At 40.1% G+C, this 21,522-nt stretch overlaps 1 protein-coding gene across 10 annotated transcripts in view; it reads left to right on the forward strand.

Annotated features, from left to right (window-relative positions):
• Positions 1-18,998, forward strand: part of MAST4 (microtubule associated serine/threonine kinase family member 4) — a 296,749-nt gene extending 277,751 nt beyond the window's left edge. For all 10 annotated transcript variants that reach the window (XM_040540215.1, XM_040540216.1, XM_040540217.1 and 7 more), the window contains 8 exons: positions 1,484-1,611; positions 1,706-1,938; positions 3,692-3,892; positions 6,724-6,953; positions 9,273-9,395; positions 10,173-10,309; positions 11,599-11,780; positions 12,640-18,998. In XM_040540215.1, coding sequence (XP_040396149.1) covers positions 1,484-1,611; positions 1,706-1,938; positions 3,692-3,892; positions 6,724-6,953; positions 9,273-9,395; positions 10,173-10,309; positions 11,599-11,780; positions 12,640-16,505 — 5,100 coding nt within the window. In that variant the 3' untranslated portion in view covers positions 16,506-18,998. The remainder of the gene's footprint in view (positions 1-1,483; positions 1,612-1,705; positions 1,939-3,691; positions 3,893-6,723; positions 6,954-9,272; positions 9,396-10,172; positions 10,310-11,598; positions 11,781-12,639) is intronic.
• Positions 18,999-21,522: the final 2,524 nt, after the last annotated feature.

Consider the following 21,522-nt stretch of genomic DNA (forward strand, 5'->3'; position numbering starts at 1 on the left):
TTTGAGTGAGTGATTTGAATGCTGTGAATTGAAGACAAAGCTGAGTGTACAGAGGGGAAGAGATGAGAGCGAATTATTGCTGGGCAAGGAATGCAGAATGGACATACTTAGGTAATAGTGTAGATGAAAAATTGGCAGGAGATAATGGATTAAGAAGCAGAATGCCTAATGAGCATGCTTTTAATAGTAGACAGCAGTGACTTTCAAAAGCTTTCTATTAATGAGCAGTTCGTTTAACATGTTCTAGGAACTATTGAAAGGTATTTTGAAAATGTATGTTTGTTTGTATCTTGTTTGTTATGGCTTATGCTTGCTTTAACTGGTATATTTTGTAGTGGCTCTGCAGTACCACTTATGTATTGTATCTGTGATAGCATGGAGGAGCAGAGATGGGAGTTGTAGATACAGTTATTTTCTATGTAAACTATTTTCACTTGGTGGCATATTTCAAATTCAGTTATTAGTAAATGATTCAGTCCTTTTGAAGATACCTTGGACAAGATAACTTGGCTCTTTGGAGATAACTTCAACAAGAGGCAGTGGGAGCCAACACAAGAAGTTCAGCCTGAACCTAAGGAAGCATGTTTTTTACTGGGAGTGTGACAGGGCACTGGCATAGGTTGCCCAGAGAGATTGTGGAGTCTCCCTCCTTGCAGATTTTCAAAAGCTGCCTGGACGTGGTCCTGGGCAACCTGCTCTAGGTGTTCTAGCTTGTTGGACCAGGTGGCCTCCAGAAATCCTTTCCAACCATTATTTGATTCTGGGATTTTGTGAGCTTCTACCCTCTTGAAAGCTCTGTTCCACGATAATGATTTAGTAAGTTAATGTCATTATGTCCCTGTGTCCCTAGCTGCAACTGTCAAGCTGTAGAATATACAGCTGACAATTTCTATATGCTGTTTGTCAGCTAAACAAACAGACTTCTGAAATGTTAAGAATTTACTTTTTCTAAATCCTTTAGCCAGGTAATTTATTCTTTACTTCTGAGTCTTAAATTCTTAAGAATTTATTCTTTAATTCTGAGATTCATTTGTCTGCTTTCCACATCTGACTGGTAGATACTTAGTTTCCTAGGGGTAGGGTTTTTTTTCTTTTGTGATTTTATGGTTATGAGTAAATTCAGCATTTGCATTGATCCTGTGACCTGGAGACCCCAAGGCAATGGATTTTGTTTGTAGTCTAGTGGTTCACACAGTGAAATGCAGAGAAAGCTGATGAATTTGTAATGAGAAGAGATACTATTTGTGACCCTGTATATGGAGCCAAGAAAGCAAAACATTTTAAGAACAGAAAGTATAGAAATATAAGAAGGCTCAAGAATTTTGAAGTTTACACTGTGAAATACTGTGTAAGCATTTAGAACATGCAGAGTACCACTTGAAATAAACTTGCTTTCCTGAATATCTTTTTACATCAAATGTCAGTGATGAGGACTTTTTTATATGTTTGTGTGTGGTTTGTTTGTTTATTTCTTCTGTTACAGGTTTTTAGTAGCATAGACCGAGTCACTCAAACACAAGGTGAAGAAAAGGAAGATACAGGAGACAAAACAAAGAGTGTAACATTGCCTTCAGTGGAATCTTTAAGCTGGAGTTCAGAATATTCTGAAATGTAAGTAGAAGGAAGTGGTCCACATCCTGCTAGTCAGCTAGCAAGCCACCTCATCTCAGTTAACTGCATGAGAGTTTGCTTATTTTTATTGCAGACAACAAATATCTACATCCACCTCCTCGGACACTGAGAGTAGCAGGCAGCGACATAGTTCTGGTTTACTGCCAAAGCTGGCCATATCAGCTGAAGGAGAACAGGATGATTCTACCTGCTTAGTGAGGCCTCGGGAAGAACAGGAAAAGCCTCCATTAGTGAATGAGGAAACAGTGCAAGATGAACCTGAAGTAACCACTCCAGCAAGTACCATCAGCAGCTCCACACTATCAGGTAATTCAGGGTGGGTCTCTTCACTGATGACATTAGAAACGGTTGTGAGTCGTCTTTGTTTAGCACTTACATTCATGGATTTAGAAATCCTGCATTTCAGTACTGCTTAAACGAAAGTGTCTCAAGAGGGCTCTGGTTTGGAGAAAATGAGTCATAGGTCCCTTAAGCACATAAAGCACTATTTTTATACCTTCCCATGCCTAGGTTGGTGATTTTTTGATTGATCATCCTGGAGTCTTTCCAGCTGATCTGTATAGCTATTTTCTAACACTCTGTGCTGCACTGTTACATGTTTTTAATTAAGACTTTTCAGTGATGTATATTTGTTTCAGAATTGGCAGGGTTGCCTTTGGTTTGTAGAAATTGGTTTGTAGGGTTGTCTTTGGTTTGTAGTTGTCTCATTTGAAATCTAGGAAGAAGCATAATAAACCCTTAATTACTATATCTCCTTTATGCATCCCTTTCCCAACACAAACATTTGAATGGGTTGCAGAAAGATCCAGGGCCCTACTATCTTGCTTGTTTTGTACTTTTAGAGGAGAGTTCCATGTATCTGTGGGAAAAACTGATACTTAACACAGATCTAGGCTTGTATCAGTCTCACATTTGACCCTATGTAGGTTCCAGTTACCTCCTCTCCACATCTACAGTTTTGTACCTCAATAAGTTATCTCAAGATAACCCTTGCATTATGTATCCTTTCTATTCCTATACCCATGATTTCTCTTGTTGTCTGTATTTTCTTCCCTTCCACCCCCCATTTCTGGGAAAACATCCTCAAGCCCATCCAGCTGTATAACCATTTCCATCTTCTTATCTTGTCCAAAATCTTGAGTGTGCTTTCTAAGCTGGGCTCACTCCCCTCCTCAATGGTACGTTGATGGAGTTAAGCACAGCAGTCACAGATGTTAACTCAAATTGCTTCTTGCTCTTTCATAACTTATTGATTACACTTAAGAATAATTTCATTTTTTTTCTGTGGTGGTGCATTAGGAACAGGATATTCTGTGATCTTGAAGAAAAACTAGGTATTAGTTTTGTTCAAAGGTCAGAGACTTACTCTTCTTGCTTGTTTCATAAGGTCACACAACTTTACTGTGGCATCTTTGAAGAAATCTTTCACAGGTTATTCACTTGGCGTAGGGTCTTCCTGGTTTGTTTGTTTGTTTGTTTTTAATTGCTTGAAATCCTGTTGTCCTTAACTGAGCATTGTGGAAAATCATTACCCATGATAGACTAACACCATTGTGGTTGTATATTGAGTTTTGTGGTGCTAGGTATCTTCCTCCTTGTGGAAGTGATAGAAAAACACTCAAAGAATAAAAGCCGTAGATAGTAATTAAAAATTTAACTATAATTAGTATTTTTAATGATTTTGAAGTTGTTAAGCTGACAACTTTTGTAGGATTGGAACCTCTCATTTACTTAAGGTGAAGTTCACTTGAAAAACAATTGTATTAATCATAAACTTAATCATTAAGTTCTTCAAGGTGAGCATTGCATAATGAGCTACCAAACTTGCTTCTGCTTTTGTCTACATTTTGCTTTAGTCAGTGATTACACAACGTTGTAGTCACTGTTGCATTAGTTCGTTCTGTTAACCTCTATGCATATCTGAAAGAATTACTCAGATTTCTGAAGCGTTGTTCTGTGGACATGTAGACAGAAGGAAAAATTACCACCTCACAACAGTACAGTTTTTCCTCCCTGACCCCCATTTTTTCCTCAATATATTTATTCCTTCTTTGTACAGTTGGTAGTTTTTCAGAACACTTAGATCAGATAAATGGAAGAAGTGAGAGTGTGGACAGCACAGATAACTCCTCAAAACAACCCAGTGAAGTTGCATCTCATGTGGCTCGTCAGCGATTAGAAAGCACAGAGAAAAAGAAGATCTCTGGAAAAGTCACGAAGTCCCTTTCTGCAAGTGCTTTGTCCCTCATGATTCCAGGAGGTAGAGATAAATCTGTTGATTTGAAATGTTGTGATTTGTTCATATTGCATGGTTTATAATGTAAATGTAAGATTTTGGAGAATCCAGAATGAGTTCCATGTCAAGTTTTGTTTTTCCTTTTCTCATGATAATAATGGTCTAATCTAGTCAGACAGTTACAGCGGTCAGATCACACCTGAGAGACCACCTCTGACAAGCAGACTGTAGCTTAGTGGTAACTCCTTTGGTTTTGACCACGTGTGTGCAGCAGGATGCAGACTTCAGTCCTGGTCCATCCTGCAGTATGGTTGTAGCTTAAATTCTGAGCAGTTTGCTATGTACAGCTCCATTAATAACTGCTTTTCGGTTACAGCAGTGTGTTTGGTGTGGCTAGTTTTCTCCCATCTCCTGTAAGGAAAAGTGATAAACCAGAACAAAGTGTCCCCAAAGTGGAAATAGACAATAAGCTCCTTTTTCTATTACATTGGCTTGCATGGAGTGATCAACGTGTGAAGCCAGAAATACTGCTATACATAAGTGGAAGTGTAGTAGCAGTAGTATTAAGTGTTTCCAGATGAAGCACTGAGACTTCATATTGTAGTGGTTCAGAATCAAAGTCCAAATTTCCCAAACTAAGTGATTTTTTCAAAAGTGGGATTACGCATTAACTTCATACACTGGCCATATGCTGCCTTTAGACCTTAGGTGTAATATTTTAGTATCTGCTGGTGTGATAATGCAACCCCACTCTGCTTCATGTGTTCATGCTTCATGCGTTGAGTCCACAGCCTGGCGGAGAATTTTATGCAGGGTTGTAGGCTTTGGTTCTGACTGGCAGAGGTGGAGAGAGCTGACATTGTACCTCCAAGTTGTAAAGCACGTGTGCCTTATGCTCTCTGTAATACCTTGGTGAGCAGATGCAGTGCTATTGTCCATGAATCTTAGAGAATTTTAAGAGGTGAAAGGACTGTCTGAGCACTATTAGTGCAGGAATTTCTGATTCACCTCATGATGTTTTCTACCCTTCTTCACCATACAATTTAAAAAACAGCATAGGCTTCCTGTGTAATATCTGTGATAAGCACCAACTAACCATGAGAATTTTTAATGAGATAAGTCAAGAGGAAGGTTTAAAGTCACAATTATAGAGGAATATTTTGCCTCTGCTTCAATGTGTACAACCCATTGCCCATGAAAAGAATGATTAGCATTTCTGTGATGCTGTCTGAATGTGAATGATCATTCTCACAGAATACATGTGAGAGATGAAGATGTCTTTATTTTTACAATGGGAAAGATAGTGACTGTGTGTTTAGCCTATGTAGGATATTTTCAATTCTGAAAGCATTGTGGCCAAGAAGCAGTCTGGGCTTGTTTTTTAAATAGACTGTTTCTTTCAAATAATCTCTCTGTCCCATAAGTCACAGGTGTTTTTCTGGTATGTCCCTATAGCACTTAGTACCATTTTGATTTTTTTCTGCTTGCAGAAGGTCTATAGGGCATGCTAATTATTCAGATTAGCTATCACAAGAGCATGGTACACATGCAGGCAATCTACACAGACAAGCAACACTCATTTATCAGTTTGTGTTCTATTGGTTCTTTTCACAGCTGTCAAAAATTGCTGTGTTCAGAGATAGTATAGTCTGAATTACTGTGTTTATTAACTGGAGGTTTCTTTCAGTTTAATCTCAGCATTCTATGAAATCTGAACTTAGCTTTGGCTACACGTAGGAATGTTCTTGTCATGTTCATATCAAGGAAAATCTCATATATTACTTAATACCTCCCAAAAAACCCACCTTATTCACATTCATCAATAAAATAAACTACAACAACAGATGGCCAGTGTCACTGATCATGTGGCTGAGAGTCACAGGATGTGTCCCACACTATAGAGAGAAATAGATGAGGGCATCTGGGAATGTTTCAGAACCAGAGGGTGGTGACAGTTACAGCCCACTCTGGGTTTGGCTGGTAGTGGGAATTCAGCATTAACCCAGTGATAGCTGTCTGTTGGAGCCTTTGGTGACTCAGATTCAGGGAGCCAGTATACTCAGTAGTGCCTTTGTTGACAAAGCCTATCTGCCCTCACATGACATTGCTTGGCACAGCAGACAAACCTGGAATGTTTCTGGGCTGCATTCCTTTCAAGAGCTGTCATCTTGTTATAGTCACCAGAGTATTTTTATTTATGCTGCAGCAATTGTGTTTACATTTGCGCAAGTGTGAGCACAGTGTGCTCTCAAAACAATAAAATAAAATGAAGCCATAATTGATATTGTTGTAAGAAAGTCTTGTGGTCTTAACTATCAGAATGTAGGAATGGAGATTTGGTACAAGCATTGTGAGTTACTGCCCATGTTCCAGCTAGATACCGTGGTTTAATTACAGTAGTGTTTTTAGATACGTAACTGAATCCAGAATACAAACACTTTCTTTAAAACTGCTGGTTGATCTGACAGGTGGTTTTGGGTGTACTCACAATAGCATCTGCTCCCAAAGTGATGTTCTTTTCACGTGTATTTATAAGGAAGAGGAATGAGGACTGTTCTTTCAGAGTTAGCAATGAGTGTTTTCATATCTAAAAGGGAAAAAACAGCCTACATCTAGCAAGTTAATGTTAGCATTAAGAAATCAGGGTTATGCTATGGGGGAATTAAATTTATTTCTCAAATTGGGTTTGTTGGTCAAGCTTCAAATTCACTAAGCTTCATGCGCAGTGAGGAGAGAGTCTTTATGCAATCACAATGAAATAATTTGTCACAATGGTGTCATTAAACATATGCCCAGTTTTGTGTATGTGTTTGTGTGTGCTCAGAATGTATTCTTATAGGCACTTTTTCTTCCAGATGTGTTTGGTGTTTCTCCTCTGGGAAGTCCTATGTCACCTCATTCACTATCATCTGATCCTTCATCCTCCCGTGACTCCTCTCCCAGTCGTGATTCTTCAATTGCTGCTTCAAGTCCTCATCAGCCAATAGTAATTCACAGTTCAGGAAAAAAGTATGGCTTCACCATCCGAGCGATCAGGGTTTACGTGGGTGACAGTGATATCTACACTGTGCACCATATTGTTTGGGTAAGCTAAGTCTTTTTCTTACGTATAGCCAGAGAAAACTAGTGATATATTTGCTTTTGATCTTTTGTGTACATTGTCTTTGCTTTTTGACAGCTACTGTGTAAAATGTAATATTGTGCTGAATAGTTATCTTGGAATGAAATTTGTGCCTGTGCACAAGGCCAGTGCTGGCAGTAGGGACGATTAAACCCATGTAATACACATCTTTGACAGGAGTAGCACCTGCCTATGACCACAGAACCATAGAATGGTTTGGATTGGAAGGGACCTTAAAGATCACCCCATTCCAACCCCCTGCCATGGGCAGGGACACCTCCCACCAGCCTGGCCTTGCACACCACCTCCAGGAACGGGGCATCCACAGCTTCTCTGGGCAGCGTGTTCCAATGCCTCACCACCCTCTGAATAAAGAATTTCCCCTAACATCTAATCTAAATCGTCCCTCTTTTAGTTTAAAGCCATTTTCCCTTGTCCTATCCCTACACTCCCTGACAAAGAGTCCCTCCCCTGCTTTCCCGTAGACCCCCTTTAGGCACAGGAAGGCTGCTGTAAGGTCTCCCCAGAGCCTTCTCTTCTCCAGGCTGAGCAACCCCAAATCCCTCAGCCTGTCCTCATAGCAGAGGTTCTCCAGCCCTCTGATCATCTTTGTGGCCCCTCTCTGTACCTGCTACAACAGGTCCATGTCCTGGACCTGGGGCCCAAGCCTGATGCTGACTTAACAACATGGGTCAATTTCATTTTTAGCAAATTTGGCACTTGTAAACCGGGTCCTGTGGCTTAGAAAATGAAGGGGTTGGTGCAGCCCCTCTTTGACTAGGGGCAGAGTCTGCAAAACTAAGAAACTGTAAACAGAAAAATTTGAAATATACATGAAGTTTATTAAACTGCTTCAATTAAGGGATTCACTAAAGTCGGGTTACTTCCACATTTGACTGGTCATTAGGATAATTTAAAGTACTGATTTTGTGTAGAAATTTGCAAATCAATTTGAAATATGAAAAGCTTTGAGGATCTATCATTCAGGAAAAAGACTGACTCGGGAATAAATAATGCATCTTTCATCCTCTGCTTCCTACTTATTTGAAAAAAGAGAGAGAGACAGGCTAAAGAATAAGACATCAGTTCTTGCATTTGCACTGGTTATCAACTTCCTCAATTGTAAACTAAATCTATATATTTCTGCAATTATATACGTATATATATTTATTTACACTTGAGGTTGATAACCAATCATGTATTTTATATATTGTATATATTATACATAGGTATATATGTGTGTGTGTGTATAAATGTTAAACATATTCCAACTACCTTAAAATAATTTTGAAAAATTCATTACAAATATATTATAAGCTTTGAAGTTTTGAATGATGTTTTGTTTCAGATATCCACTGTAGGCTTTGAAATAGCCATGCAGCTGATGAAATAGTGTATCGTTCATGTTTATTCATGTTTCAATCATGTTGTTTACCTCTCAGACATACTAATTCATCAAGAACATTGAATGTTGAGAGTGGCTACATGTGACTGATAATAAATACAAAAACTGAAATTCTTGTCACTGGTATAGTGTCACATCAGTGAAAGGAAGGAAAGAAAAACAATGCTGTTGCATTAGAAGTGAAACCTTGACATTTTTCAAAACACTATCAAATTTTTAATATTTATATATTTTTAGCTCTGTAGGCCTCAGTAGTGGCTACATGACTTAAAATTCTTGAAGAGCTCATTTAAAAATATAATAACTTATTTAAGCCACTTTCAACATCATTTGCAATTTCTGTTTGTTTTGGTCCTTCATCACGTTTGTGCCTCATTGTTCCCTCCAATGGGCAGCCTGGTGAATTTGGTCCAAATACAAACAGCCCTCAGCTGTGTGGTGGAGTTAAAAATGTGCATTATGATTAGGGTCCTGTACGTGATCGCTTCCTTAATTACATAAGTATTTCTCAGTGTCAGATATTAAGTCTTCAATTCAAATTTAAAATTCTGGCATGGGAACTGAATCACCCCTTCTTTATATCATGCCCTGCTAAGCAGATTTTACTTAGTATCAGCAGTGACGCCGTGTTTCAGTGAGCTTTGAAACAATTCCACATCCCATATAAGTACAAAAATCAAGTAAGCAGTTGATGATGAAATGATGACTTGTCAGATTTTTTTCTTCATTCATAGGATTTAATATGTGTAATATCTGTATTTCTTTGTTGTGTTTAAAAGACAACCACTTTTATAGAAAGAATTGATTAAATAAAGCTGCTCTTGAAAGTATGGAGAGTAGTTTAACAAGCATCCATTTTCTCCATCTGTGATTTCTAGAATGTGGAAGAAGGAGGTGCAGCACACCAGGCTGGTTTAAAAGCTGGGGACCTGATTACGCATATCAATGGAGAACCAGTGCATGGTCTTGTTCATACAGAAGTCATTGAGTTGTTGTTAAAGGTAACTCTTGGTTAACTGGGACACAAAAACACTTTGCAGTTCCTCACCAAGAATTGTGGGGTTACGTTTGCTTCTTTCAGAGATTAGCTATCAGGTTTTATGACTGTTCAAGTACAAACTCTAAGTTGTTATTGCAGTGATCTGGAGAAAAGTCAGTGACTCTATATATCCTAGTATGACTTTAGTTTCACTGCAAGGAACTGACACTACTACTGGTATAAAGTCTATTTGGGTACTGACACAAAGATGCATCTCTCTTGAAAAACTTGACGTGCAGGAAAGCACTTCCGTGAATCCAACCATCTTCATCAGGTAACTCAAGCTATTGACGATAAGGCTACTTGTCATTTTCTCTTTATCAAAGTGAAATCAATGAGGAAAAGTGGAAACAGAGAATATGAAATGTTTTCTTTCCTGCTGTACAGGATACCTTTCATAATCTTTAAATAAGATGTTTCTATAGAAACTTATTTCTTGAAAACAGCAGCCTTGGTCAGTCCATGCTCCCTTTTATCTAGCTACAATTATTAGAATTTCTTATTGTCCTAAAGCTGGTTCTTGGTATGAAGTAGTTTAGAAATTTTGACAGCAATTTGAGAATTTTCCAGTCATCGTTTATGTGGCATAAATTAGCCTGGCAACTTCTGCATGAAGTTCCCTATACTGCCAGCGCTTAGTCTGTTGCTGTTCTATTGCATTTGTGTTTGTAGTGTAACTTCAGTTTAAAGCCAAGAGGTCTTCTATTACTCTGCCTAAAGATTGTCTGTATTTTGGCAGAGTGGCAACAAAGTGTCAATTATGACAACCCCATTTGAAAACACTTCCATCAAGACAGGACCTGCCAGGAGAAACAGCTACAGAAGCAGAATGGTTAGGCGCAGTAAGAAAACCAAGAAAAAAGAGAGTTTAGAGAGGTGAGTAAGCTTTTTGGTTCATGATGAATGTGTGTTCTTGTGTGTGTGTGGACATAACAATTAATTTTAAAATGAAGTTAATCCAATTCCCTCTCATACTTTCTGCCCCTCTGTTGTGGTTTAGCCCGGCTGGCAGTCAAACACCACACAGCCGTTCGCTCACCCTCCCCCCTCCCTCTCCGGGATGGGGGAGAGAAACGGGAAAGTGAAGCCTGTGAGTTGAGATAAAGACAGTTTATTAAGACAGGGAAAAGAATAACAACAACAACAATAATAATAATAGTATTAATAGTAATAATGTGTACGAAATAAGTGATGCACAATGCAATTGCTCACCACCCGTTGACCGATGCCCAGCCTATCCCCGAGCAGCCGGCCCCCCCCCTCCACCCCGGCTAGCCACCCCTATATATTGTTCAGCATGACGTCAGATGGTATGGAATACCCCTTTGGCCAGTTTGGGTCAGCTGTCCTGGGTCTGTCCCCTCCCAGCTCCTGCTGCATCCCTAGCCTGCTCGCTAGCAGGACAGAGAGAGGCTGAAAAGTCCTTGGCTTGGTGTGAGCACTGCTCTACAACAATTAAAACATCAGCATGTTATCAGCGCTCTTCTCATTCTAATCCAAAACATAGCGCCCTGCCAGCTACTAGGAGGAAAATTAACTCTGTCCTAACTGAAACCAGGACACCCTCTTTTGTACCTTCTGCTGTGAGATCCTGTGGGTGTAACACATTCTTTCATACCCATTTTGCCTATAGTATATCCATTAAAATGCCACTTAAAAATTTTCCAGGGTTTACAAACCATTACAGGGAAGAAAATGAGTAACTGAGGTTGTGTCTTCATTTGGATTCAGTATAGCTTTTTCTACTTAATTAAACTTCCTAGTACTAAGTTTATGTGTATTTTTTGCTTGATGCTAATGTTTACGCATATTCCCCAAATACATTGCTTGTACTGTATAGATACTGAGTTTTGGTGGGCTCTTAAATTAAGAAAATTAAGATTTATACTCATAAGAAGTTAATTTTTGCTCTGATATTCAGTGAATACATTTTAGTACAAATAGATTTAGTTAAAATATCTATCCCACTTATTAGCAATCAGGATATTTTCTGAACTTCATACTCTGCAGACAGGTTTGGTTTCATGCAAACATAGGTTTTATACTTCCTTTCGTGTGGGGTACTGGGAGATTGAAGCAATGTCAGCCGCAAGAGCTTTGCCTGTGGTAATGGTATCTTTTCTGCATATTACGTTTTGATTAATGTTGTGCTCTTCTCACACTAGGAGAAGATCTCTATTTAAAAAGTTGGCCAAGCAACCCTCACCTCTTCTTCACACCAGCAGAAGTTTCTCCTGCCTGAACCGATCACTTTCATCAGGGGAGAGCTTGCCTGGGTCTCCAACCCACAGCTTGTCTCCGAGGTCACCTACCCCAAGTTACCGCTCCACTCCTGATTTTCCGTCTGGTGAGTGTAAAAGAATGGAGGGCAGAGGAAAATTACTTGAAATTGAAGTATGTTCTGCTTCTTGTGAGCCCCCCAATGCTATCATGCTCTGCTGAGAGCAGTCAGCTCAGACAGACGTAATTATTGAACAGCAGCTGGTTTCTGTCTGGAAAGGATAAAAAAGATTCTTGATGCAAAATCCGAAGGGGTTCTCATGATACAAAAATGGAATCGTCTGCTAGGTTTGTAGTTTTGTAGTTTTTGATAGAAAATCTGAAGTCTACGAAGCAACAAGTTGAGTAATAAACAATCCAGTTTTAGAGTACAAAGCAGAATCTTGCCTAGGAGAGGCTGATACAAGAATAAAACCAAGGAAAAAGTTGCTACATGATATAACTAGCATGGGCTCTCACAAATGTGAATTTATTATTGAAAAGATGAACCAGCTGCTGAAATAGAGATGTTTCTGACTTTTAAACGGGCCTCATCTGCCGCATTTTCCTATCGCACTTCTGTTGTGATTTTAGTGTCTTCTAATAAAGTGAATGCTGTTGTACAATCCCATGCTGAAGGTAAATTATTTGGAAATCTTGATCATTGCTTTGAAGTGCCAGAAAACATTAGGTATTCTTTTTAAATAGAAGGAGGCAAGAACTCAAGCAGGATGAAGGAACAGAGGGTGGAAGGGAGAAATAACATTCTGGAATGATGAGGGTTTTAAAGCCCAGTCACTCAAAACCTTCCAAATCTTGCAATGCTATAGGAACAGACAGCACACATCCTTTTTGGATAAGTGCAAGCACTGCCTCTCACTCTTCTCCTAGGCAAGATTCAGTTATTCTTGCTAATCTCATGCTTGGTTTGTTTCTTCTTTTTGTAGGTACTAATTCTTCCCAGAGTAGTTCCCCTAGTTCAAGTGCTCCCAATTCTCCAGCTGGCTCAGGACACATAAGACCCAGCACTCTTCATGGCTTGGGTCCAAAGCTTGGTGGGCAAAGATACAGATCTGGAAGACGCAAATCAGCTGGCAGCATCCCTCTCTCTCCTCTGGCACGGACACCTTCTCCAACACCCCAGCCCACATCCCCTCAGCGATCTCCATCACCATTGCTAGGGCATTCACTTGGAAATACGAAAATAGCTCAGTCTTTTCCTAGCAAAATGCACTCCCCTCCAACTATTGTAAGGCATATTGTTAGGCCAAAGAGTGCAGAGCCACCACGATCTCCACTCTTAAAGAGAGTCCAATCTGAAGAGAAACTTGCACCCTCTTATGCCAGTGATAAGAAACACTTATGTTCACGAAAACACAGTCTGGAGGTGACCCAGGAAGAAGTGAATAGAGAATTGTCCCAGAGGGAAGTAACTCTTCAGAGTTTGGAGGAGAATGTATCAGATGTGCCATCACTCACACGAGTCAGGCCTGTAGAACAGGGCTGCTTGAAACGTCCCATTTCTCGTAAATTAGGTAGGCAAGAATCCATCGATGAGCTAGACAGAGAGAAGCTGAAGGTCAAGATAGTTATGAAAAAGCAAGATTTTGCTGAAAAAGCAAATGCTGCTCTACATGAACATAGCAGCGAACCAGAAAATCCCAATACCTTAAGATTGGAAGAAAGAGACAAAAAAGCATTCCAGAAGGTATTAGAAAGATCAAATCAGTTTGAAACAAAAATCGTTGCTTTGGAGACCCAGTCAGCTGGTGGCATACTCAAAGACACCCTTCAAAAGAATGCAAACTTGAGATCAAATGAGTGCATTGCTTTAGAAGCACAGACGTTGTGTCATGGGCCTCCGCTTAGTGAATTCAGTCACCTTTCCTGTGACTTCAAAAGAACTTCCCCTCCATGTACACTGCAGGATGTACCATCGCAGTCCTCTGACAGGATGTTTAATGGAAAGGGAGAAAACACGGATAAAAATGTACCAACAAAAGAATTTGTCAAATATGAAAGATTAGATGGCAAACTTGCAAATATTGATTATCTTAGAAAGAAACTGTCCTTTGAAGAAAAAGATGAGAGTGTCTGTCCAGTGCTAAAACCCAAGCTGACAACAAATGTTCACGAATGCCTTCAACTTAACACAGTCAGACCCATAAGCATACAGCAGGATTCCACTACAGTTGCTGAGGGTAGAGCATTCATCAACAGTGCACATGCTGCTCAGATTAATTCCGTTTCTTTTGTTCCCCTCAAAACCTTGAATGGCCGAGCAGAAACGGGTGTGGAAAAATCAGCCGTGATTTCCACGGAGTCACCTGTCAGAAAAAGTCCATCAGAATATAAACTTGATGGGAGGTCTGTTTCCTGCCTGAAACCAATAGAAGGCACACTAGACATTGCCTTACTTTCTGGACCACAGGCTTCGAAGACCGAGTTGCCTGTGTGTGTACTGCCAGAAGGACAGAGTGCCAGCAGTGATGCGGGATCTTCTAAACCTGCAGCACCACAAGAGGGTGGTGGAAAGGCAGAACTGGCCTGTCAGAAAGAGCAGTTGTTAAGCTATTCAAAATCTAGCAAAATTAACATATCAGAACCTCAGGTTCTGCAAATAAGCAAGAGTTCTCCAAATCCACCGGTCATGCCTGTGGCTGCAGAAGTAGTGACAGAGAAAAAGGCTCCTAGTCCAGCTGCTAAAATCAGTGTTTCTGTTGAAGCTGTTCAAAAGAAAGATACCTCTCCTTCAAAACAGAAGGACAGTTCAGTGGAGGCAAAGTCCAGCACTATTCAGAGTCAGAGTGTTAAAACTACCCAAACATACTGCAAACTTTCTACTGTTCAGAGCACTCCTGAAAAAGCTCTAGGCAAAGAGAAGCAAGGGCAAAAGGAGTTGCCTGCCAGACAGCCAATAACCCAAAGAAATTGTGAACCTACCCCTGCAAAGGTGGAGGTGATCAGGGAGTCATCTCTGAAGGTATCTGTCTCAGATGTTCTGACAACAAGCTACTCCAAAAGCAATGAAAAAAAATCTGCTGATTTTGCCATTCCATCTCAGATACAAGGAAAAATGCAAGCAGCTGGTCCCAAGGCACAACCTAAGGATAGCAAAGATGCTCTAAAACAGTTAAACAAAGAAGACACTGTTGTCGCTAGTTTTGTAGAAAGGGATATAACCAAGCAGAAAGTTCTCAGTGAGTCTAAGAAAGTTACTATAGAGTTAAAGAATGAAACTCCTCCATCCAAACGACCCTCAATGGATTGTGATCCTAAAAATGAGAAGTCTATACTGCTGTCCTCTGTGCAGAAGGACAACACCAAAGATTTGGGAAAGAAAGATCAGAAACAGGTCCCTGACATAAGGCTACAGACCACTGAGAGAACGCAGTCCAGCCAAGTTGCTCAGCAACAACTTACTGCTCTGGTCTCCCCTGCTGCGAGAGATGCTGTAAGCAGAAACTGTGCTGTAGATGTTCATGTAGGTATTCAAGAACACGTGAAGCCTGCTGCCACCTGTGTGGAAAGCAGCAGTAATAAGCTCAGGCCTGCTTCTGATGTGACTTCCTCTAAGTCTAAGCACTTGGATAAACAGACCTTTTCACAAAAACCATGCACTCCAGAAACAAAAGAAAAAGAAACAATTATTCAGGTGTCTGTCAGCTCACGGAAAGATGGCAAACATGCCAGTAAAAATGTGCCAGATCCCCCTTCTTTTGTTCCAGGTTCTTTGAGAAAAATGAACAATGAACATGTTCAGGTTGAAAAGCCTGTGACTATTGAGCATGGGTTGGTATCCACCCTTCAAGTGAGCACCATCACTGCTGACACCAAACCCAAATCCTTTGCTCTTGGCCCAGGACCAACAGGCCCAGAGATTTCTAAGCAAATGCAAAGGCAAGAACCAGCAGGCTTTGGGGAATCTGCTGATCAAAAGCTGCTTCACCTCACTGAGAAACAAACCGTGGCTCCAAAGTTTTCCACTGTGAAAGACTGTCTCATGCTGAGCAAACAGGCAGACAGAAGCCCTAGTAATCAGACGTCTCCGGATAAAAGACCCGAAGGAAAAACATGCACTGATGCACTTTATATTCAACACAACAGTGGGAAAGTAGAGCCTACCCTTTGTCTCACAAACAGCGATGCCAGAGCAAAAGGAGCAGAAAAATCAACCGCAAGTAGCAAATGCTCTCAAGATTCAAAAGGGAAAGGACAAGTTAATCAAAAACAGCCAGAGGATGCAAACAAACAGGCTGCAATAAAACATTTGTCAGGTGCCAGTGGGCAAAGTTCTTGTCATGTGGCTGCAATGCCAGGAAAACCACTGACTAGTTCAGCCAATTTCTCTGAATGTAGACAAGAAGCATTTGTTTTGTCTTCAGAGAAGAGTGATGCATCTTCAGCAAAGGTTAAAGCAGCTTCACCTGAGCTTCCTGCGGCCAGCTGCAAGGAACTAAGTAAGAAAAGCACCTCTTCCACAGGGTATGGTAAGGCAGAAATGACTAAAAGTGTGTCACTGGTGACCTTGCACAGTGCTGCTGTTGTAGTAGAAGCCCACCACTCTACTTCAAACATTGGGGGGAAACCTGGAAATCAAGAAAAGTCTTTTGTTAACACTGTGGATGTAAAGGGAAAAGATGCTGTTCAGGCTCAGCAGTCTGCTTCAAGAAAACAGAATGTAGGTAAAGATTTATCTAGGTCAGCAACCACACCTGACCGCCAAAATGCACTTTCTAATGACAAAGACTCAGCTCGGCAGCGGCGAGGAAAGGAAGCTTTGCGGAGCAGTCCTCACAAAAAAAACTGTTGACTGTACTACCTGCAGATATAACTTCAAAACTAGCTGAAACAAAGACAATATATTTTGACCATCTTCAAACCAGCACTGTGTAGTGTCTTTGTGTGGCAAAGCTTTCATGTCACTGACAAAAAAGAATGGGGATATATAGAAAGGACTTTTTTTTTCAAAATGCCTTCCCAATGTTAACCGGTAAAACTGTTACCATATAGTATTTGTACAAAAATAGATATACAGCTGAAAGCTGTTGAAGAAATGATTTCCTCTGTAAATACTTGGTGATGTGTTTGGGGTTTGAATGTAGCATATATACTTTGCTGCTGATTGCATTGTTTACTCTTCCCTTTTTTAAAGATAGTTGCTTTGCTACTTATTTGCCATACTCAAATATGAAACTGAATTACTAAAACTCACAAGTGGCGTGGACGTGCACAAGTATTGGTCTAACCTGGAGGATAAAAACATGCCACATTTTTACTTACTAAAAATCCTAGCTAGAGGTAAAAATACAAGAAAAGAATAAACGTGGTGAGTTATTGTGTGTTTTTACATGTATTGTTAGTAATCAGATTTTGATAGTAGTGTATCTGGCTAACTGCTTCACCAGATCTAACACAAGATCTAACTGCATCTCCCTACTGCACAAAACCTGCCTGGTAGAGTGGGTGTGATTAAAGATAAGGGAAGAGCGCTTGGCTATCACGGCATCCCAGGAAGAGTTGTGTTCTCTGGTGGAATGGTTGTGCTGGTCTTGTCTGCTGGGAGTGTATTCTGTCACCTTTCCCTCGGACAAGGCCGAGACTCTGAAGCACACGCCGTGTCTTTGGTTTCTGCTGCAACCCTCTCTTGGTTTCCTTCAGCTTTTTTAACTTCAGGCCCTTACAGTGTGAGGCACAAATATAAGCACATGACTTGCAGTACTATTATGTTCATCATGGGTTTTGACGAATTTAGAGAATGTGTGTTATGGCATCTAGGCCTGCATAATTAGCTTCATACAGCTGTAGCTTTTTTTTTTCTATTTTATGGCAATTAGGGTAAAAAGGAAAAAAAGCAGTTCCAGTATCATATCTTCAAAAAAAAAAAGTTCAGGACATCCGATACATTTTAATATGTAGCTGGGGCCTTATGTTGTAGACTTTAACTTGCTGTTTTTAGCAAGAAATTCTGGGTTTCACATTAATTTCTAAATGCATTGAGTAGCTCCATACATTTCATAACATAATCTTTTTATTTGTATGCAAAAAAAAGAGTAATACTGTAATTATAAAAGAAGCATTTTGTAACAAAGGAACCTGTTGGAGCTATTTGGTGCTAGAATGTGACTGTCTTTTTACTTTTGCTAAGCCTTATTTAAATTTTGTATACTGTGGAACATGTAGACTTAGATCATTTTAGTGTGGAGATTATTAGTTTGTTTTGAAGGATGAAAGGTAAAACATGAAACATGTACAGGAGCACTACACAATATCCTTGCAGATGTGTGTTTTTAAGTGATTGGGATCAACAGAATGGTGGTTTTGCTTATTTCTGTTTTATGTAGCTAAACTAGACCTAGGCCCATACCTGTTTCATTGGGGTTACGGATTGTCTTTTCTGTCTCAAAAGCTAGAAATTTGTTCTTAAAAGCACAGTATAATCTTGATTTGGAGGTTTGATTGACAGCTGATAGTATGCAGAATTAATTTCCCTCTGGGAAAAGCTTTATTACACTAATTAGTTGAGTTGGATTACAACAAACCTGCTATGGAAAGAAAATCACAAACAACAACTTCTGATTTTTTATGTGACACTAGAACATTCATACTGCCTTTGGTGCATTCACAGAGGAGCTAGTGAGTGATGGGTAATATTTTTGATCAGTTTTGAAGAGAAAATGGTCTCAACATTTACAGTTTATCTGTGCTTTGGCAGTTACTACAAATGAACGCTAATGCACTTCAATATAACATTTCTGTCTGGGAGGTATTTCCTAGTTTACAGTCTTCTGCATTTTTTAACTCTCCTCTTGTTTCCTTTAAAGCACATCTAGCTATTTGTTTACAGTATACCTTTATGTATATTTTGTATAGTTCATTATCACTTCTGACAAATAAGTTTTTTGCATTTTGGAAGTGTAACAGTGCGTAAGCTTGTGTTTATGTAGTACCTGTTCGTTTGTTGGTGCTTACCTTATCAGTGAGCTGTTAGAGATCCTCCTACCTGTGTGCTACTTGGTCAGTCTTTCTGTGATTGTAGATTTGATGTGTTCCTTTGTAGCTTACTGCTGTAGATTGCTCAGCTTACCAGAAAAAAAAAAGAAAAAAAAAAGAAAAAAAAGAGAGAGACAAAAAAAAAGAAAAAAAAAAAGAAAAAGAAAAAAAAAGTTAGGGTCTGTGCAATAAAGTGTTTGCAGTCTTATTTTCTCTAAGAAACTCCTTATGGATGTCATAATTGTTGCATATTGAACACAATTATTTATACTTATGCAGTTGCATAACATTGAAATAAAAATTCAGCATGAAACAGTGTTGTGTTAGTATTTTCCATTGAATTGCTTTCACTCCCGTTAACTTCAGGCACATCCCTGCTGTACTCAGAGGTGGGCAGTTTTCTTCCCTCAGACCAACCCAGTGCACCCCTTCAGGCATGTGCTGGCCAAGGATTTTGCATGAGGATCGTTGTCTGGTCTAGAGAAGGAGGAGCTTTGGAGAGCCGAGTATCTCGTCTCAGGCAATGGCTAGCACCACCGCACTGCTGCTCAGCAGGTAGGCGCATGGATGGACAACGTACCCTGACTGCTAGTAACAGCTGCAGTAACCTGAAACGTGAGACTTCAGTCCCTCCTCCAAGGCTTATATCATCATTCACTACAATAAGTTAGAGTGTTTTTCAGTACCTTCTCAAAACACCAAATTTTCATTTTTTTATTCGTGCTAAATTCTCCGCCTTAAAAAATTCATGAAGCATGAGTGTTAAGTGCAACATTTCTTCAGTTTTGAAATCTCTATCCTTGAATGTATTCAAATCTCCCTTTACTATTTTTTTTTCACGTAATACAAAAGATGCAGAGAGCCAGGCGGAGGAGGTGGAGCAGAGCCCCTTAGTGCCCAATGGCCACTTTGATGGAGACAAATCCTTCTGTCAGGGGAAGCAACGGGCAGGACTATTGTTCCCCTAATTTTCGTCTTTCTGTCTCTTGTAGAGGAGCACATCCACACATCCTTACTGTTCTACTGCCAATGGCTGATAAAGAAGCTTCGCACACCTGTTTGGCATGTGCCAGGTTATTTTTGTTCATGTTTTACTGGTGTGTTTTTCTCTGTGCTTTTCACCTCTACAAAACCAAGTGCATCAGCATTACAGAATCACTTCTGTTGTGCTCTCTGAATGAAACCAGTAAGTTACCCCCAGCCTTTCTAACTTGCTGAAACCCAGCAGAAGACAGATGCTCTGCAAAATTGGTACAGTGGCAGGGGATGTGCATGAATATGGGAGCGGAGAGGGGGATCCAGCAACTTGGGGAAAGGAAATGACCAGAGTTGAGAATTGACTGTATGTGACTGCCTTGCCTGCTGTGCTGTCTCTAGCAGTAGCCATCCCTCGGTGAGGAACTGTAGAAAGCTGCACATCCACAAATCCCCACAGCACTCAGGGCCAGCTGAAAGGGGTTTGTGTTGAGGAAGGAGAAGTCAGGAGAGAAATGCTGACCGTCAGATTTGGCATGGCCTGTCATCCTCACTTCTGCCATTGTAAGAAGAGCCTGCATCTCACCTGGGTTGGGAGTCCTTTTCACAGTTTGAAAGAGAAATGTGGGCTTCCCTCTTCAAGAACTGAACTTCCAGCTTGCAAGGTTCCTTTGGGCTCTATTTTCTCCTGAGATTGGCAAGAATTAGCAGGGATGTCATGATTGTATTCAGAAAGTACTCAGCAGCTCAGAGAATAAATTGCAGGACTGGAAGATACGAAAGGGTGTACGGATGTCCCAGTTCATGGCTTGGGTGGCATCAGTTTTTCCTTTCAGTGACCATATCTTTAGTATATGTAAGCTTTGTGTTATACCATGGTTTCAGTGATATCTGTATCCCAGGAGTGAGTTGGGTTCTGTTGAGTACCATTCACCTCAGGCAATTCCCTTGTCCCTGCACGCTGAATCCTTGGCTGCACTTGAAAAATAAAAGTCCTGACAGGATACCAAGGAGCGCATTAGATCAGAGCTTGATTGGGTAAACAAATTCTACAAGGAAAAATAAATCTACTGTCACGTTCCATATACATCTTCGCTAAGTAATACAAGACTAAATCTTTGGACTTCAAAAAAAAATTAATATATAATCTGGACATTTTGGTGTATCATGTAAAAATGTTCCTTCAGAATAATCACTCCCTGTATTCAGGATTTTTGTGTATACTCTATATACTATATATGTGGCTCAGCACTGTTGTTTACAGTGTCCTAATGAATGGTGTTTTACAGGATAATAAAAGCAGAGAGCCTGCTCTGCGTAGGTGACACTAATGTAAGTCACAGAGGAAACAAAAATGGCATCAGATGAAGATAACACAAGTTGTGTGGAAGGGAGAGAGTTGCAAAAAGGTCTGTACTTAACATGGCACGCTCAAATGTATCTTGCACGTGAACACATTCACTATTTTGCCATTTCAGACAGCTTCAAGTTTTAACTGACTGAAGTCCATGTGCAAATCTACCCTGTGATGCTGGGGAGCATTTCAGAAACTGTTAATGCTTAAATCCAAATGAAATGCCAAAATCCAAATGAAGCAGTGTATCAGGAAGTGAGTACCAGCACATGCCGCATTCCCTTCAAGTCACAGATATTTGCAAAAAATCTCCTGATCTTTGCAGCAATTTTTAGTGCTTATCCCAAGCTATGATGAACTATGCCATGCTCTTTTTGCTTAGCCATTTATCTATTGCTTTCCTGAACCCACAAGTTGGTGAGGGAAATAACTGAAGCTGTAGGTCAGGTCTCTCTTGAGGGGTACCCACACCAACGTTCATCAGGCAGTGCAATTATTGGCATTGACT

The sequence above is a fragment of the Cygnus olor genome, chromosome Z (assembly GCF_009769625.2).
Source record: "Cygnus olor isolate bCygOlo1 chromosome Z, bCygOlo1.pri.v2, whole genome shotgun sequence".
In the NCBI taxonomy this organism is placed as follows: domain Eukaryota; kingdom Metazoa; phylum Chordata; class Aves; order Anseriformes; family Anatidae; genus Cygnus; species Cygnus olor.